Source organism: Strongylocentrotus purpuratus, unplaced genomic scaffold (genome assembly GCF_000002235.5).
Source record: "Strongylocentrotus purpuratus isolate Spur 01 unplaced genomic scaffold, Spur_5.0 spur5_scaffold_3, whole genome shotgun sequence".
NCBI classification, from domain to species: Eukaryota; Metazoa; Echinodermata; class Echinoidea; order Camarodonta; family Strongylocentrotidae; genus Strongylocentrotus; species Strongylocentrotus purpuratus.
Window position 1 is genome coordinate 20,874,979 of NW_022145609.1, and position 17,359 is coordinate 20,892,337.

Here is a 17,359-nt window from a genome sequence, read left to right on the forward strand (position 1 = left end):
GAATACCGTATTTGACCTTTTGGTTCTTTGGTTCTTTGAAATCGTAAATCAGCCCAATAAATGTTTGTATCCTTGTTTGTATGGACTATCAGTATCGCCCTGAAATGCAGGAAGTTTGAAATAATATTTTGCCACACTCTCAGAACGAGGAAGTAGTCGGCACATTTATTTACAGGAATACTATCTAGGTCAATAATTCAACTTGCAGATGCACTCATGCACGAGAACCATTCACACAATTATGAAAGCGCCATTAATGATATTATATATATTGATGATATTATTTATGCTTGTCTTTTGAAGAAATACATGTACATATATTAAATGCGACGTCCTGTTATTGTTTTTCAATGTGAAAATTCTGACGGCATATATTAGGCGGTGTTATGTCAGGTGAACATTTAGGCTTGTCTGACCTAGCAACAATCATTGCATGCACTCTGTATTCTGACTTGTTAAAGCATTACTTTGCAACAGCTTTATGGATTAGTTGTGTTATTGCATTTGTTTTTCTTCTAAAGAGGTAATAGGCATTAAATTAGAATGAGTTATGAAATATTGCAATTCTCTAAATGGCTTCAAATAAAATATTACATTTGTCCCTGGTATCAATTTTAAAAGCATTTTTTCAAAATGTTTTTTTTTCTCCAAATTTTACCTAGAAAACAGCTTGCACTGAATGTATGTTTTTGTTGATCGGACTATATTGGATCTAGACTATAATATTAAATTGTGTATGATAGCGGTCATTCAAAATGATAACGGTCATTACATACATGTACCTGCATAAATAACCCATCTCCAGTTCGGACATATACATGTACATGGTGGAATTAATGTTCAATGTTTTATATTTGTTTGTCATTGCAGGCAGATCTTAGATTACTTTGAGAACAGCTACAGTCTCAATGAGAGCATCTTTGCTGCATTGAAAAGTAAGTTTCTGGTTTTAATAATGGAACTGAAAGTGTACCAATCACCTTAAACAAATTGTAATAAGTATTGAGTTAAAGTGACTATGTAACATTGTTGAAGGTTGATGAAAAACTGTAATTTGGGTATGAAATGCTACTTATTATATTCCTTCTACTGTACCGACCCTCTAACGCACATTTTTTAATGAAAGAAATGAATAAAGTGAACTTGAACTTGAAGATGCTTATAATGCCACAACAGTATGGTATCTTTGAATGCATCTCAATACTATGTATTTTCTTCCCCACTAGCGAAAGATGCATTCTATAGAGCACCCGACAGGCTCCGCCTCCCCCTCATCTTCTACTATGCCCACACAGCCTGCGTATACATCAACAAGCTCATGTTGGCCGGCCTTATCAAGGTATGATATCTTCTTCTTTCCTAGTTGCGGTACATCATTGGCAGATCAGGGAATATCTTTTTATTTGGGAGAGGGGGCGGTTGAGGGAGATGCATGTCTAAAAAACAAGTCCAAAATGTGTGCCTACATGTATTGGTCTGTTTTGTCAAAGAGTAATATGCCAAGTTGTGTTTTGTGGGGCTGGTTGAGGACGGGGAGGGGAGGGGTGCCCTCAGTGCCCCTGCATATGGCTATATCAAGCTTCGTTAGCCTACATGCTCCTGTATTCACTCACAACCTATGAACAATAGGAGAGGGTGACACGTGCCCTCTGCGCCCCCTAGATCCACAATGAATATGGTGAGATTTGTTAGCAGGATGGTGCTACATTATTTGCAGAGCCCGTAGTCTATATATAGAAACCTCATGATCGAATCTTGTTTGTACTACAAGACTCTGAGTAAACACTTACGCAAGCCTCATGCAACTGTCACTGCTGTCAGTAGCAACCTTTTGTTGACAGATTTTGCATGAAGCCCACTGCCCTTTCCTATTCAATACCCAAAATGATCATCATGTAAGGTGTTTTGTTGCCCACAGGGACCAGCTATATGCAGTTCTTTTAAAAGCTTAAGAAATTGATCGATCACATTCAGTAGCCACTTTTTTAATTCTTTATGTATATTTATATATTGTCTGTCCTTGTACAGGGGATTCTTTCATTTGAAATAATTACAACATGAAGGATTTGCTCTTCCTGGGCTTCGGTCTATTTTGCCGTTGTTGGTGACACTTACCCACAAGCCATAATGTTTGTCCTACTTAGCAACAACCCCATGTATGCAATTTGAATTCTGATTATTGAGATGCATTCATTCTTAACAGGTAAATTAACTAATTTGTAAGAGGAGCTTCACAAAGCCATATACCTAAAAGTAGTTAAGTTACGAAAAAGAAATGTCTATTGATTTTTAAACATCAGTCAGTAGACTTATAACGCAAGGTGCTTGATTCTTTTATTATTATGCATCTTGAATTGAGCACATCATTCCTAGGGATTAAAAAGTATTCAAATGGAGACATTTTGAGAGGTTTATTACTCATATTAAAGAGATCCTAATCCAGATAATCCTATACGGTATGTGTTACCAATTTGTTCACTTTTCAAGTTATTAATTGTGTACACGAAATGTTGCCTAAGTAGTTTTGAGAGGTTTATTACTCATATTAAAGAGATCCTAATCCAGATAATCCTATACGGTATGTGTTACCAATTTGTTCCATTTTCAAGTTGATTGATTGTGTACATTGTGTAAATAGCCTATGCAGGGAAGCAGCAATATGCTATTGTATCTAAGTTAATCTCATTAATTAGGTGCTGTACAGTTAATTTTTGCTTCGCGATCACCTCCATTCCGTTGATAAAATATTCATTGATGGTGAATGTTAGTGTTGATCCTATTCTCATTAATATTATTATAATAATAATAATAATAAATTTATACAGCGCAGCTTTTATACAAAATATATTCAGCTGCGCTGGTTAAGAGCTCCTTTTTACTAAATTCTACAAAAAGATCTCTCAGTTGAACAAATAAGTTTTTAAATTGGATTTGAAAACATTGAGAGATGGAGTGCTTCGTATTTCTACATTATACATAGTGCTACATGTGCATGTACCTCATTTCTTGTTGCCTTAGCGATGCCCTCCATTCCGTGTATAAATATACGTTTATGGTGAAATTTTATGTTTATCTGATTCACATTTCTTGTTGCCTTAGCAATGCTCTCCATTTCGTTTATAAAGTATTCATTTATGGTAATTCTTGGTGTTAATGTGATGTTTTGGTGCTATGTCACTTCCCTTCCCAGTTATTAACAAAAGAGAAAGTGCTGAATCATGCTACGTGTCCATGTATACGTGCATGTTATTGTCTAGCAATTCTGTCTATTCCATATGGTAATTCATTTATATTAATTTTCGGTGCAAATGTTTTGATTTAGTGCTATATGTCACTTCCCTTCCAAGTTATTATAAAAAGTGCTGATTCATGCTACATGTACATAGTCACGTCCATGTTGTTGCTTAGCAATGCCGTCAAGTGCATCATGGATTGTTTATTTTTCTTGAAATGTGTATAGATATATTCAGTTATCATTCTATACCACTCCTAACAAAATCATGCTCATATGCAAAGTGCCGGGCTGTGCCCTGTTGCATAACAAAGCCCTTTGATAAACTCTGTTGAATGTTTGTTTTGCTGGTTTTTTTTCTGCAATATTTGCTCTGTCAGAATTCTACTCTGCCCTCCTTCCAGCGTTAAGGCTAGCGAGACGTCTCTGATAACAATAAGATAACTATAACAAATAGGTCCTTCCCAAGTCACTCCCACTTTTTGTGTACATGTAAAAGACTTGAGGAAAAGTTTGTTCTAGAACACACCTTTTATGCTGATGACTATATGGAGCATGATTTTTTTTCAAGATATGAATTATGTCAAGTCATGTTCGCATGTGGTCATGTTTATTTGCTTATTATGCTTCAGACGTCTCTGATAACAATAAGATAACTATAACAAATAGGTCCTTCCCAAGTCACTCCCACTTTTGTGTGTACATGTAAAAGACTTGAGGAAAAGTTTGTTCTAGAACACACCTTTTATGCTGATGACTATATGGAGCATGATTTTTTTTCAAGATATGAATTATGTCAAGTCATGTTCGCACGTGGTCATGTTTATTTGCTTATTATGCTTAAGACGTCTCTGATAACAATAAGATAACTATAACAAATCGGTCCTTCCCAAGTCACTCCCACTTTTTGTGTGTACATGTAAAAGACTTGAGGAAAAGTTTGTTCTAGAACACACCTTTTATGCTGATGACTATATGGAGCATGATTTTTTTTCAAGATATGAATTATGTCAAGTCATGTTCGCACGTGGTCATGTTTATTTGCTTATTATGCTTAAGACGTCTCTGATAACAATAAGATAACTATAACAAATCGGTCCTTCCCAAGTCACTCCCACTTTTTGTGTGTACATGTAAAAGACTTGGGAAAAGTTTGTTCTAGAACACACCTTTTATGCTGATGACCTAATTCCATATGGAGCATGATTTTTTCAAGATATGAATTATGTCAAGTCATGTTCGCATGTGGTCATGTTTATTTGCTTATTATGCTTACGTGCCACCTTGTTCCATGCCCAATATTTGCTTAGTATTAAAATAGCTCAAGTGCAAATGCTAAAAGAGTTTTAACTTGACAGTATCCGATCAAGTTCTACTGAAAATCATACTTTGCAATAAAAGAAGAAAAGACCATGACACAGGCCAAAGAAATTTTATTTCTTTTTCAATCACATTAACAAATATTGGTGAATTCTAAGGCCTCTATTCATCTCTTAAACAGATGGACAGATTTTTACCCTGTGGAATTATGAAAGAAGAGAGAATGTATTCAATGATAAACACAATCTGAACCTTCAGAATATGGACATTATGGCTTTTTGACAATTTGGAGATCCTATAAAACATATTGCCAACTCTATGGTTCAATTTCTGAGTCATACTCCTCACAAAGACATAAATGTATTTCACTGACTTACCGTAATTAACGGTGTATTAACCGCACCTTTTCGCCGCCGAAAAAAATTCAAAGTCGGGGGTGCGGCTTATACACGGTACACACAAAAACAAAAACAAAACAAAAAATAATAATAATTTAAGGGCGAAAAAGAGGGGTGCGGTTAATTACACGAGGGCGGTTTATACAATGTTAATTACGGTATAAACAAAGAATCTGTTTCCCAACCTTGTGCCCTGAAATATTTTTTCCCCTCTTATATATACAAACATGTACTTCTGTTGAATTCAAGAAGAGTCTTTTTTAAAGAAAAAAAATCCTTTGACTGATCAAATGTATCAACAACAAATCCTTTTTGTTTTCAGAAGATGATATGACAGCCTACTAATCATCAATCATTTCTTTTATACAGGCCTGATAATTACCTTATTTAAATTGGTTTCCTGATTTTTTATTTTTTATTCCTTGATTTTATCCCTATTTCCCTGAATTTCACCTTATTTTCTCTATTTTTCCCTATTTTCCTCCAATTTTCTTACTCAAAAGAGGGGGGGGGGGGAGTGCTCACTATCACCCCTGTTTATATCCTTTACATTACTATAGGGAATTTGATTGTGTAACTTGAAGGTTGAAATTTTGATATCAATTAACTTTGTGCAAGAACCAACTTTTGGAAGTTCAGTATCAAAGAATTGTTTTTTTTTCAAGATAAACAATGCAATAATTAAGGACTTTAATTCAAATTTGTTTTGCAAGTTATACTTGTAAATTAACCCTTTTGTTTTTACTCTTGTTTTCTTTCAATACAGGAGAGAGTGAACTTTGAATATGAGACGTTGTTTGAGACCGGTGTTGATGAGATGTCCTGGGACGACACTGTAAGTATATATACAACTAAAGTTTTCCCAAAAATCCTTAATTTGAATGTTTTTCCCTATAACCTGTCCGATAAATTGTTATGCAGACTTGTTGGCCTGTTCTACGAAAAGTTAGCTTGTCACATATCACACACTGTGCTTCACCTCCCCATTATAAAACATTTTTAGTGTCGTTTTATACAACAATATTTTAGGAATCATATAAATTGTACTGCAAATACTTCTGCTTGAGCAGTGAAGAGAACAGTGTGATCAGTCAAGTGAGGTTTATGTGAGCATAGTGACATGATTTATGGCAATTGTGGTATTGAATTCCCAACTTGTCATTTGTTTACATTGTAGATTCATGATCATAGTGTTCTTAAAGGCCCCAAAGATTCTATAGATGGCTGAAAGCTTTTTGATAAGACTCTGATTCGCTTATTAGATTTTCTCACTGCCTGTTTCTGACATTGACGACAAAAACCCCTCAAAACTGCTTAAATTCAATTCAATTCAATTTATTTCAACCATGAAAATACAAATACAATTATTCATGGAAATATAAAAACATGGGGTTAGGAGCCCTTTTTACCTCAAACAACTATCTAGAAGATAACTAAATACTATGGGGTAGTTCATCGGAGAAAGAAGTGGTTGTCATGGGGATAGTTTGTCCTAGAGAGTAGTTTTGGGGGGATGGATGTCTTGGAGTAACATGTAAATAGCACTAATACTACCGGTACTAATGCGTGTACTAAGATCGATAACAACAGCTGTTCAGAAAAGATACCTTTCCTTTCCCAAATGTTCCACTGTCTTCTTTTTCTGATACTTATCCATGGTCTTGAGTCGTCGGCTGACCCGGCTTACTTGAGTGTGAATAGGGCCTCTAGTCAAGAGTCAACAGATACGTATAGGAAGTCGTTGCCATTTGACTGGAATGATAATGCTCAATCAGAAGTTGAATAATTTCCCTAAGCTGGCATTCTGTGCCAGAGTGAGGAAACAATTGAGGAAGTATTCTGTTCAGAGCAAGATGTGCATTAACTCTGTCGTGAAGTACTGTTGTATATGAGTTATCGCCCTTCTGGCTCCAAACGGACAGAATGCAGGTTAAAACATATGTTTATCTAAGAAGTAATTGGTTGGGTGGTTATTTTAACTGACTGCTAAGAAAGCATAAATGCTTTAATATAAGTAAGCAACCAGACGGCCGATGTCTTTAGGTCCATTCCGAGGGACCTGGTAATGAGGATTAATGCCTTACCAAAGGACACTAGCGCATCACCTTGGTTTCGAACCCGGGTCACAGGATTACGGGACCATTGCTCTACCGACTGAGCTATCGCACCTCCTTTCTCCCACACATGCACAGATTCCCTGAAAAGTTTAAAAAAAAATACATGTAAGGAAATTTAGGTAATATTTTTGTCAACCTATGGGGATTTATATTTTGAAACACAATTTGATTTACTATTTTTCCCCACTTAACATCAATGAAATAACCATTATCAGTGTTTTGATAAATTTGTTCCCTGCAATATGCATACATGCCAACTGTTCAGATTAAAGAGGAACATTCCTCTTTTTGGGAGAAGATAATTATCATTTTAATGCAGGTGTTCCTCTTCCTGTACAAATTTGTCTGTAGGATTGAATAGGAGAGTTAGGATTGTTCCTCTTTTTTTTGAAAATAGCATAATTTGTACAGATTTCTGATTTTCAAATGTTGGCATGTATGAATATGCATTGTTTCGAATATAAAGCAAAGAAATTTGAAGATTTATTTTTCTTTGGGGGGGGGGGGGGGAATGGGTATGTTGTCTCCCTGTGGTCTATTAAACTTCTCAAATTGACACAGGAATTTTAACCTAAAAGGTTGTGGGAAGCAAAGCGATAACAATGGTAACAGAAGTGGGAATTCTTTTTGAATTTCCACATCTCTTTTATTACTTAAAAGTTGATCAACTTTTATTAACCCCAGCCCCAGGGATGTTTTTTCTATTCCTCTGAGTTTCGTCAACACTTTTGTCATAAATATGTAAATTGTAATGTCTGTATAAAGTTCATGTACATACCAGCTACAGCCGAACCTTTTCCCTTTACTTCTTCGCATGAGTGGAAGGAAAAAAAGGTTGGTCTGCAATAGAATAGAAACTCTCTTTCACGGCCCATTTAGACAGGAGATGGTAAACCACCTTCCAGGAAAAACAAACTGCTGTATGAAAGTAAAATGAGATAAGCACACCACACACTGTATCTTTAATAGTGGGTAACTCTCTAATCTGCATGAAATGTTCATTAATTTAACTGGTGATTAAGAATGAAATCAACTATTGAAACACAACACCACATTTGTTTATGATTTATGAAAAGTTTCTTGCAGTGAAATTCACAGTTTATAATTTGCAAATGTTTCATGTTGCAAATTTTTCTATGTTTATAGAATCTGTATATAATGTAAGAAATTACACAGGCCATTGTTGTGCAAATCCATTATATTTCTGCCTCCAAATTCGCTTCAAGTGGTACATTTACACATTAATTTTTGCCCTAGATCAGTTTTTACTGAGTTTATACTATATAAAGTATCATGTCTGACAGGGCTTTTTAAAGTTACAAGGAAGGAAAATATAAATAGCTTAATGAAAATGAAAGTTACTTGTTGAAAATGAAAGTGACAAATTAATCAGTCCATTTTTAGTCATTTCTAAATAGAGATATTACTTTTTATCCTTTTTTAAACTCCTTGAAGTCGTGGCTCATGTAGTTTCAAGTCACTGTTTTCACATGTATTGATGTAATTGCATATTTTAGGTACCAATCACTTCAACCATTGTAGATTGCGAAGGCATATGGTTATAGATCCATTTTGTATATACGGACTGTGGCTCCTAAAATGTGAAATCGTGTATCCCCTTTCCCAAGGCTCTGTGGGAAGAAAAAAATCAGTGTCAATTTTTTAAATTGTAAAGGCAACAAAAGAATCAACTTTCATACGTCACCCTGTAGTTGTAAGATTGATTTTGACTTTATTTTTGATGCAATACATGCATGTATTCATTTATTAAGTAATTTATTTCATTTTTCATGAGTAGTAGGATCACCCCAACAGCAAAAGCTGGCTTTCATATTCTTGAATGTTATGCCTGCAATTTTTACATTTTTATGACTGAAGAGAATTACATAATGCTATGATGAAACAAGGCCATAAAAATCATTTATAAAAGTTCTTGGAATTTAATTTATAAAATCACAAAGGGGTTGACTACCTGTACATGTAACAACACAGATAATTCATATTCTGTAGTCATTGGTTGTCTGAATGATGTATGGCCTACTACGGCTTTAAAGGTATCTTTTAACAATGTTAAATCTGAGATACATGGCCCTGAATGTTATCAGTGTATGTGATATAAGGTAATATTGAGGCCCTGAAAAAATTGCGCTTCAAAATGATCATGAAATGCCTCAAAAAGTAAAAAGCTTTGAGTGACCGGTATTACTATACTCATTATCCCCAATATACTGTAGTGTAATAAAAACCGTTAGGAAACCAAATTTTTAAATTTCGATTTCTAATCATAAATATCTTGATAAGCAGACATGCGATCGGCTTGTGAAATTCATGAGATTCCTGACTGACCTAAAGGTTTATAATTATGATTGCAGCATAAGCTAAATCCAGAATTTTGTTTTTCGAATCTGAGGCAATGTTACTGAGTCACTTTAACTCTAACAGGAGCTCAGTGCGCACAAAATATAAAGTCCCCACTAGTTGCAGATATTAGGGGAGGGGGGCAACCAGTAGGTGGCTCACTTTTGAATCCAATGAGCATATGTGTACCGGTACCTTTTTAGGAGACACAAATATTCCAAATCAAAGTTCTGCAATTTCTTCGGAATTTCGCCCCCCCCCCCCCATAAAAAAATCCTGTATCCTCCACGTGCACCGGACTTGCCTATGTACAAAAGTAGGTGTGGCGTCCTGAATATCCCTTGTTGGTTTTCTTGGGTTATGCAAGGATTGCACTTTTTGCAGTGATGAGACCGAAGTGTAACCTTGCATGAATCCGTAATCTGTTTGCAATGTCTTCATAATTGTAATCTAGGTCATTGAGTATTTGGTTAAGAACACTAAAGTAGATACTATCTGACTCCTACGTGACAGATATGAACAACGTTTATTGCCAACTCTATTGCGCAAGTCCAGTTATATATTTTTGATACTATTATAACCAATCATCTCTATTTTGTCAATACAGTTATCATTTTTGCAAAATATTTTATATTTACTTGTAGAAAGCAAAACGTTATTCCACTAATCCCTTCTTTTCTACGAGCTCTTAAACATTTAGAAAATATGGAACGTATAATTGCTTTTAAGAAAATTGTCTCGATCTTCATAATAAGAAATGGCAGATATTGTGTCTATACGAACATGTTATTATTATGTATGAGAATTGTTTCAATAAATACTTTTTAAAAAGAAAGAAAAAAAATTGTCTAGTTTGTTTAAACTAGGACAAATCGTATTAATTTTATGCAGGAGAACTACCGCATGGGCGGAAGCTACCAGTGGCCATCCTTGGAAAACGTTGTCCAGTTCAGGCTCAAAGTTCGCAATGTCATCCGTAAGGTCATCGAAGACACACCCCTTGAACTTCCTGTTACGCAAGAAAGTAAATGGGTGAGTATATACCAAGATTTGGCTTATATTTCAAATGGTAATAAGTTGCTTTGAGGGAATTTAATCAGTCTAAAGATAAGAGGAGCAGATTGCTTAAAAATTTGAAGGAACTTGGATAAAGAGTGACAAAGTTTTGAAGCTGTAAGCACTCTGTGTTTGGGAATTATCAATTGGCAAGTTGATAATGTCACTGTGATGTAGTGTCAGACAACAATTTATTTACCGGTAATGATTAAGTCTGATACATGAAATGAGCAATATGATTATTCAGAATTAATGATCAAGAAGGATCTTTTTGGTATGGGGAGTTATATCTGGTAGAACTGAATGATGGCAAAGACAGGGTAAAGTATTTGGAACTAAAATGAAGTTGAACCTCTAAACCAATACCTTTCATTATCCATCTCGTTACAGTGGGCCCTCTTTATGGGCTTCGAGCATGAGCGCATCCACATCGAGACCTCATCTGTCCTGATCCGTCAGTTGCCAGTCTCCTTGGTCAGAAAGCCTGATGAGTGGGTCTCTGGACCATTCACCTTCGGTAAGAATATTTGTTGACGACAGACCCCTCTTTTCTTTCCTCTTATTGTAAACTGGTGGACTTGTTTTGACTTGTTGGTCTATATTCTGCTGATTCGCCTTAGCCCGATCGCGGGTCGAATATCATGTTTAAAGGGATTGGGTATCTTAATTTGTCTCAGATTCTAAACTAAATCCTGGATTTAATTAGCTCATGCTGCTATCATAATCATGAACCTTTAGGTCAGGCATGAATTCTGTGACTTTTACAAGACGATCGCCTGTCTGATTATCAAGATATTCATGATTGGAATTAGAAATGTCAAAAACCGTTTGCCAAACAGTTTTGAACAACACTACCATCTATAGGGGGAAATGAGTATGGTAAAACCGGTCACTCAAAGATATTTACTTTTTTGAAGCACTTCATGATCATTTTGATGCGCAATTTTTTAAAGACTTCAATATTACACCACATCATAGACACTGATAACACATAGGGCCATGCATCTCCGATTTTCTAAAACTGGAAACATTGTGAAACAATGCCTTTACAAAATTTACTAATTTCCGTTAATCCTTATTTTGAAAAAAAGCCTAAACCCACTGTCGGGTTTGAATTTTTAGTAGAGTACGGGCCATTCTTCTCATTCACTAAGATTCCTCACTCTAATGCGCTGTAGGCCATGGGTCCCCTTTTTTGGCCCCATTTTGCTGCAGCATGATTTAACGATTTGAATTTTATGGTATTTGTGCTATGAATGCTTCTTTGATATTGCATCAGGAGAGCATTATGAAAATCCATTCCAGATTGTGACCTACATATACCCTTTATTCATTTGCGTTTTGCAATACCCAAACAATGCCAGTGCGTTCACTTTTTGGCCCAGTTTTGCTGAAGCATGATAAATACTTCATCAATTAATGCATCAATGAAGTTCAAGGCAATTGTGTTGTAACATCAAATAGACGCCACTCTATTATGTGATCATGAATAGGTCTACTACCAGTATAAATTTAATATTTCATAATTATATAAAAATTGCAAGGTATATCAAACCTGGCTGTTTCGTCAACAGCTACATGTCCCAGTATTTGGTTAGACGTGTGTAAAAGATGTTGATTGGCACAGCTGATTAGACCTTTTCTGGGGTGTTTCCATTTACTGTATCACTTTTTTCTGACCCACCTGGCACTTAAATCTGACCAACTTTTTTCCTATTCATTTTCTACACGGAGGCATTTTCATGAGACAGTTTCTGTGATTGGCTTTTTTGCTAGTGAATATTCATGACACTATGCAAACTATTAAAAATCGCACAATTTACGAGCGCGGTCATCTTTTGGACGTGCGAAAAAATACGATTAACTTTTTAAAAATTTCCCGAAAATGACACTTTGAGCAACACAATGATTTTGTGATCTCCGAGGTATGCATGATATGAATGTTGATTTAGTAATATTTAAATGTTATGAAACTGACTTGTATTTGTTCTCAGGTCAGAAAGAAGTGGTACAGTAAATGGAAACACCCCCTTTTCTGGGACTGGAAGGTTCACAAAATTCAGTAATAAAAAGACTTTTGATATGGATTTTAGACCCTCAATGAGGAAGAATGTACCCTTTAAAAAAGGTGTTGTGGTCTAGTGTGTAAGTCACTTGACTGTGAATAGCAGGCTACATGGTTTGAATACCTGCCACAGCACTGAATTCCTTAGGCAAGACATTAATCTTCATTTGCCGCACTTGACCCGGGTGAGGTAAATGGGTACCTGCCAGGAATTAATTCCTTGAAATGCTAGAGTGCCGTAATAGCAGCCATTTTAAAGCTGTGGTAATAATCTCAGAGTGTCAAGTCTGACAGCCTTATCTCATATTGTGTACATAACGCCTATCTATGATTGCCCTGTTCTACTTTATATTTTACTATCTGCCGACAAAGATTGTTTGATGACATTTTGAGTTTATAGTCTGGTGACAGCTTTATGAAAAACAATTCATGTATTATGAAAAATTGTGTGAGGGATGGACTTTGTCCCAGTATACAATTTCATATTAGGCCTGTCCTCATCAGCTCGAGTTTGCCAAATAACCCCGCTATTTTAACTATCCCGATCGTAAATTAACCAGTTGAACTGCGTCTTCATCAGCCTGCAGTTGCAATTAGCGGGAACCACACTGCCAGTACCTTGTAGGACGTCACACGTAGCAGTCCACTATGTCGACGTGCAAATCTAAAAGTCCCTATGTCCCAGGAGATATGATATCAAATCCAAACAGTGTCTTAGTTTCCTCCTATCAAAATTTGTTTTCTATCAGAATAATACAAGACACTCTCAGAATTGGTTTGGGTGTCAATTGCAGATTGACACTATCATTTTCTTTTATTATTAAGTATTTGATAATTGTAACTGCCCTCCTATATAGATATACGGTATCTATCTTTAATAAATAGAATAGAAAAAAGAAAAGAAAGAAAATGGAAAAAAGGGAGAAAATAACCCCCAAAAAACAGCAAGCAAGCAAACAATTTTTTTTTAAAGTAAATAAAATGACTAGAGCATAATTGGCCCACATTTTGTATCTAATGATAAGAATGAGCATGCTTAGCATGTTTAAGGCCTACATCATAGCTCTTTTCACCCCACTTGATATTCATTTCTTCATTGTGTTTTAACATGAAATGCACTAATTTTCCATCTTTTTTTCTCCTTCCCACCAGGTGAGAGTCCTGTTAAGAACCCCTTCCTACCAGTGGAGGCGACCGAGGTGCTGATGGGGAAACCCAGGGACTTCCCCTCCTATGGCTGGGACAACGAGTATCCACAACTCAAAGCCAGGTAAAAGCCAATTAAAGTTTGACGATTGTCATGTCTATTTGCCATGCAAAGCAAATGAAATATGCTGAGGGTTCAGTGACACAAAGACGTAACTCCATATTTTGCCAAAATGAATATTTGATATCAAAATATTCAGAAAAAGTGGGCTTTTCAGGAAACACAAAGACTTAACTCCACCTAACACCCCATTGAAGTCAATGGCTAGTGAAACAGACTTAACTTCTTAAGGCCCAAGTGGTCAGTGACACATAAACCACTTTTTCTCAAAATGGCCCAAATGGAGTTACGTCTTTGGGTCACTGACCCCTTGATGTGTAACTGGGCAAGTCTACAGTGGTTTCCTATATCTATAGATATCATATTGGGAGCATACATGGACACACAAAATATAAGCTGGATATTTGGTCTGATTCAAGCTCTACTTGTAGAAGGCATGCAAATTCATACATTCATTAGATATATTCGAGTTGGTTACTTACCAGACGTGTAGTCGAAAGCTCGAGTACCCGCACGGTTGACAACTACTCGGGTACGATTTTTAGTACCCGAATATTCGGCCGCAAAAAAAAAAAAAAAAAAAACTGTCCAGGCCGACGCTTACCCGTGCCTGGGTGAGCGGCAGCCGCTGGCATGGTGCCATTGGTAAAAATGCTTCCCAACTCAAGCACTGTCAAACTCACCACTCAGAAACTGGGACCAAATGTCTGGATTTCTGTTTAGACTTGGAGGAAAATGGATAATTCTGCCATCTTTGGTTTTTAAAACAGCATTGTTTACTGTTATTATGATTATTAAATCGGCGCCTTCAACTGCAACTAAAAGTAAAATTGCATGCATTTTCGGCGATGTGAGATACTGCCCCAGTGGTATGGTGGTGGCAAAAAAAATAAAATAAATAAAAAATAAATAAATAAATAAAAAAAGATCAAAAAAATTCAAAAAAATTCAAAAAAATTATAAAAAAACATGGCGTCCGAATATTTGAGTATTCGCTTGTAAGCCTGGGAGTGTACTCGGGTACCTCATTACACTGTTGTGCACAGCCTTAGCACAGACTTGCCCTATTACTTGCAACAAGATTTTATAACAAGATAAAAATAGAATATAGTTCTTTGTGCGGATTCGCTTGCAGAAATATGAATTTTAATCAATTGTCTTTTGTCTCCTGATGGGAACAGATGAAAATGCACCTGTTTTCAAATTCCACCTTTTTTCAATGAGGCTATCATTTATTGATTAGTACTTTATCAGCAACACCACCAATTTCCACTGCAAACAGCTATTTAGTCATAACTAGTGAGATGACATTCCCTCAAATATGAATGGCCAAAAGCCACAGCAACCTTGATCATACCATGGATTTATTTATTTATTTATTTATTTATTTCGGTTTAAAAAGACATATAAATATACATGATTCAAAGGTCCAAGGACCAAAACTGTTCATGTTTACAAATTATACAATACGGTTATAAATACAGTAAATATACAATAGTGAGCCAAACGAAAGGTATGACAAGTACAATACGAAATAAAGATGACAAAAATAATACAATTCCATCAATACAATACCAAAATAAACTAAGAGAAAGTAGGGTCAAGATCATCAAATTACTAAACTGATATATGGTAATGGTAGCAGATAAACAGACAAAAATAATGTTGAGCAACCAAACAATCAAAGAAAAAAGGGGGAAAAATATTTTGAAGATAGGCAACGATAAAAGCCTTAAAACCTGAATTAACATAATTACGTTTGAGTTGATAAGATAACCACACAGAAATATATATATATTACAAATTGGAATCAACTTTAAAAATTAGTTATACAATGCCATTATTAAAATATAACGTACACCAAATTGTGAATGTGTCAATTAAAAGATTCTGAGGAATAAGGCAAGAGGGAGAGAGAGAGAGATAGAGAGAGAGAGAGAGAGAGAAAGATGATAGAGATAGAGAGAGAGAGAGAGAGAATCAAGGTTTATTAATTGCACAAACAAGAGAAGGAACAGCAGAATTTTGATATCGGCTAGTCCTGCACCTAGGAATGACCAAACCATGATTATTACGGAGGGGGCGAAAATTGGGCAAGGAATCTTTAGATGGTGGAAGTAAGTCTCTGTGTCGGGACGTCAGTAACGAGTGGGCAAACTTAGCATCAAGCTCTATTCTTCTTGCTTGAAGGGAGGGCAGATTTAGACTCTCTAGCCTTTCATCATAGGTGAGAGGGGTGAAACCGAGAATGATCTTGGTCACACGTCTCTGAACTCTCTCAACTTTCTCAGACTGTTGACAAGTGATTGAAGAAGACCAGACAGGTGAGGCATACTCTAGAATGGGACGGATATGGGATGCGTAAATGGTAACTAGATCACTACAGGATGCATTGTATTTCTTCAAGATACACAACATAAACAATCGTCTCGAAGCTTTTTGAACGACGAGATCAATTTGTTGACCCCACTTCATATTACATTGCAAAGTAACTCCTAACAGTGACAGGTGTGTGACTTCCTGAAGAACAGAATCGCCGATCTTGATTTCAGGGAAAGGTGGAGGGTTTCGCATGAAGCATATATTAAGGATCTTACATTTTGACGGTTTAGGCGTCATGTGATTTGTGCTGGACCATTGGGTTAGCTGGGAGACCTGATCTTGCAATTGTGATTGCTGAGTATGTTTTCTGAATTCTGCTAGGGTAAGGTCGTCAACATATTTCCATCTATTTGGGGTGAAGTCTGCAGCATCATTGATCATGATCAGAAATAGGATTGGGCCAAGCTTGGTGCCCTGTGGGACACCACATGTTATGGATTGAACTTGAGAGGTAATGCCACCAAGGCGGACAGTTTGGGATCTGTTACTCAGGAAGTCACACACAACGGAAATGATAGATTGACAGACACCCATATTTATCATCTTAGTTACTAAAACGGTATGATCGATAGCATCAAATGCTTTGGCATAGTCAACTGTGCAAATTGATGCAATCGTTCCCGATTTGTCAGTTTCACGCAAAATACAATCAACCAGGCTGAGGAGGTAATGTACAGTGGAAGAGCCTCTGACACTGCCAAACTGTCGGGGGTCTATATGATCGGCAATATCACGTCTAATCCACTCCACAAGAAACTCCTCAAAGACACGAGCAAAGACTGGTGTTACAGAGATAGGACGTAACTGATCCAGAGAATTGCATGGGTTTACTTTAGGAATCGGAATGATGTTACCGATTTTCCAATACTCTGGAAACATACCCGATTGTAGACAGGAATTGAAAATGATAGATAATGGTACAGATAATTCGACAGCAAACTCACGAACAAGTCTCAAAGGAATATCATTAGTATGAGATGACTTTGAGATCTTCAGTTTCTTCAATTTATTGTACACTTGGTAAGGTTGGATTTCCGGTGGTGAATCAGCTGGCAAGTACGCCGGAAGAGACCTGCGATCCAGGGGTGGTAGGGAGGAACAGACATTCACAAAGTGGGAGTTTATCCAGTCAGCCTGCTGACATGTATTGTCATCAAAGCATTC

At 36.3% G+C, this 17,359-nt stretch overlaps 1 protein-coding gene across 7 annotated transcripts in view; it reads left to right on the plus strand.

The window, feature by feature from the left end:
* The window catches only part of LOC584365 (ergothioneine biosynthesis protein 1), a 47,915-nt gene that overhangs the window by 15,421 nt on the left and 15,135 nt on the right, over nucleotides 1–17,359 (plus strand). For all 7 annotated transcript variants that reach the window (XM_030996906.1, XM_011676220.2, XM_011676218.2 and 4 more), the window contains exons 3-8: nucleotides 871–935; nucleotides 1,227–1,339; nucleotides 5,717–5,785; nucleotides 10,317–10,457; nucleotides 10,872–10,998; nucleotides 13,699–13,816. In XM_030996906.1, the coding sequence (XP_030852766.1) occupies nucleotides 871–935; nucleotides 1,227–1,339; nucleotides 5,717–5,785; nucleotides 10,317–10,457; nucleotides 10,872–10,998; nucleotides 13,699–13,816 (633 nt within the window). The remainder of the gene's footprint in view (nucleotides 1–870; nucleotides 936–1,226; nucleotides 1,340–5,716; nucleotides 5,786–10,316; nucleotides 10,458–10,871; nucleotides 10,999–13,698; nucleotides 13,817–17,359) is intronic.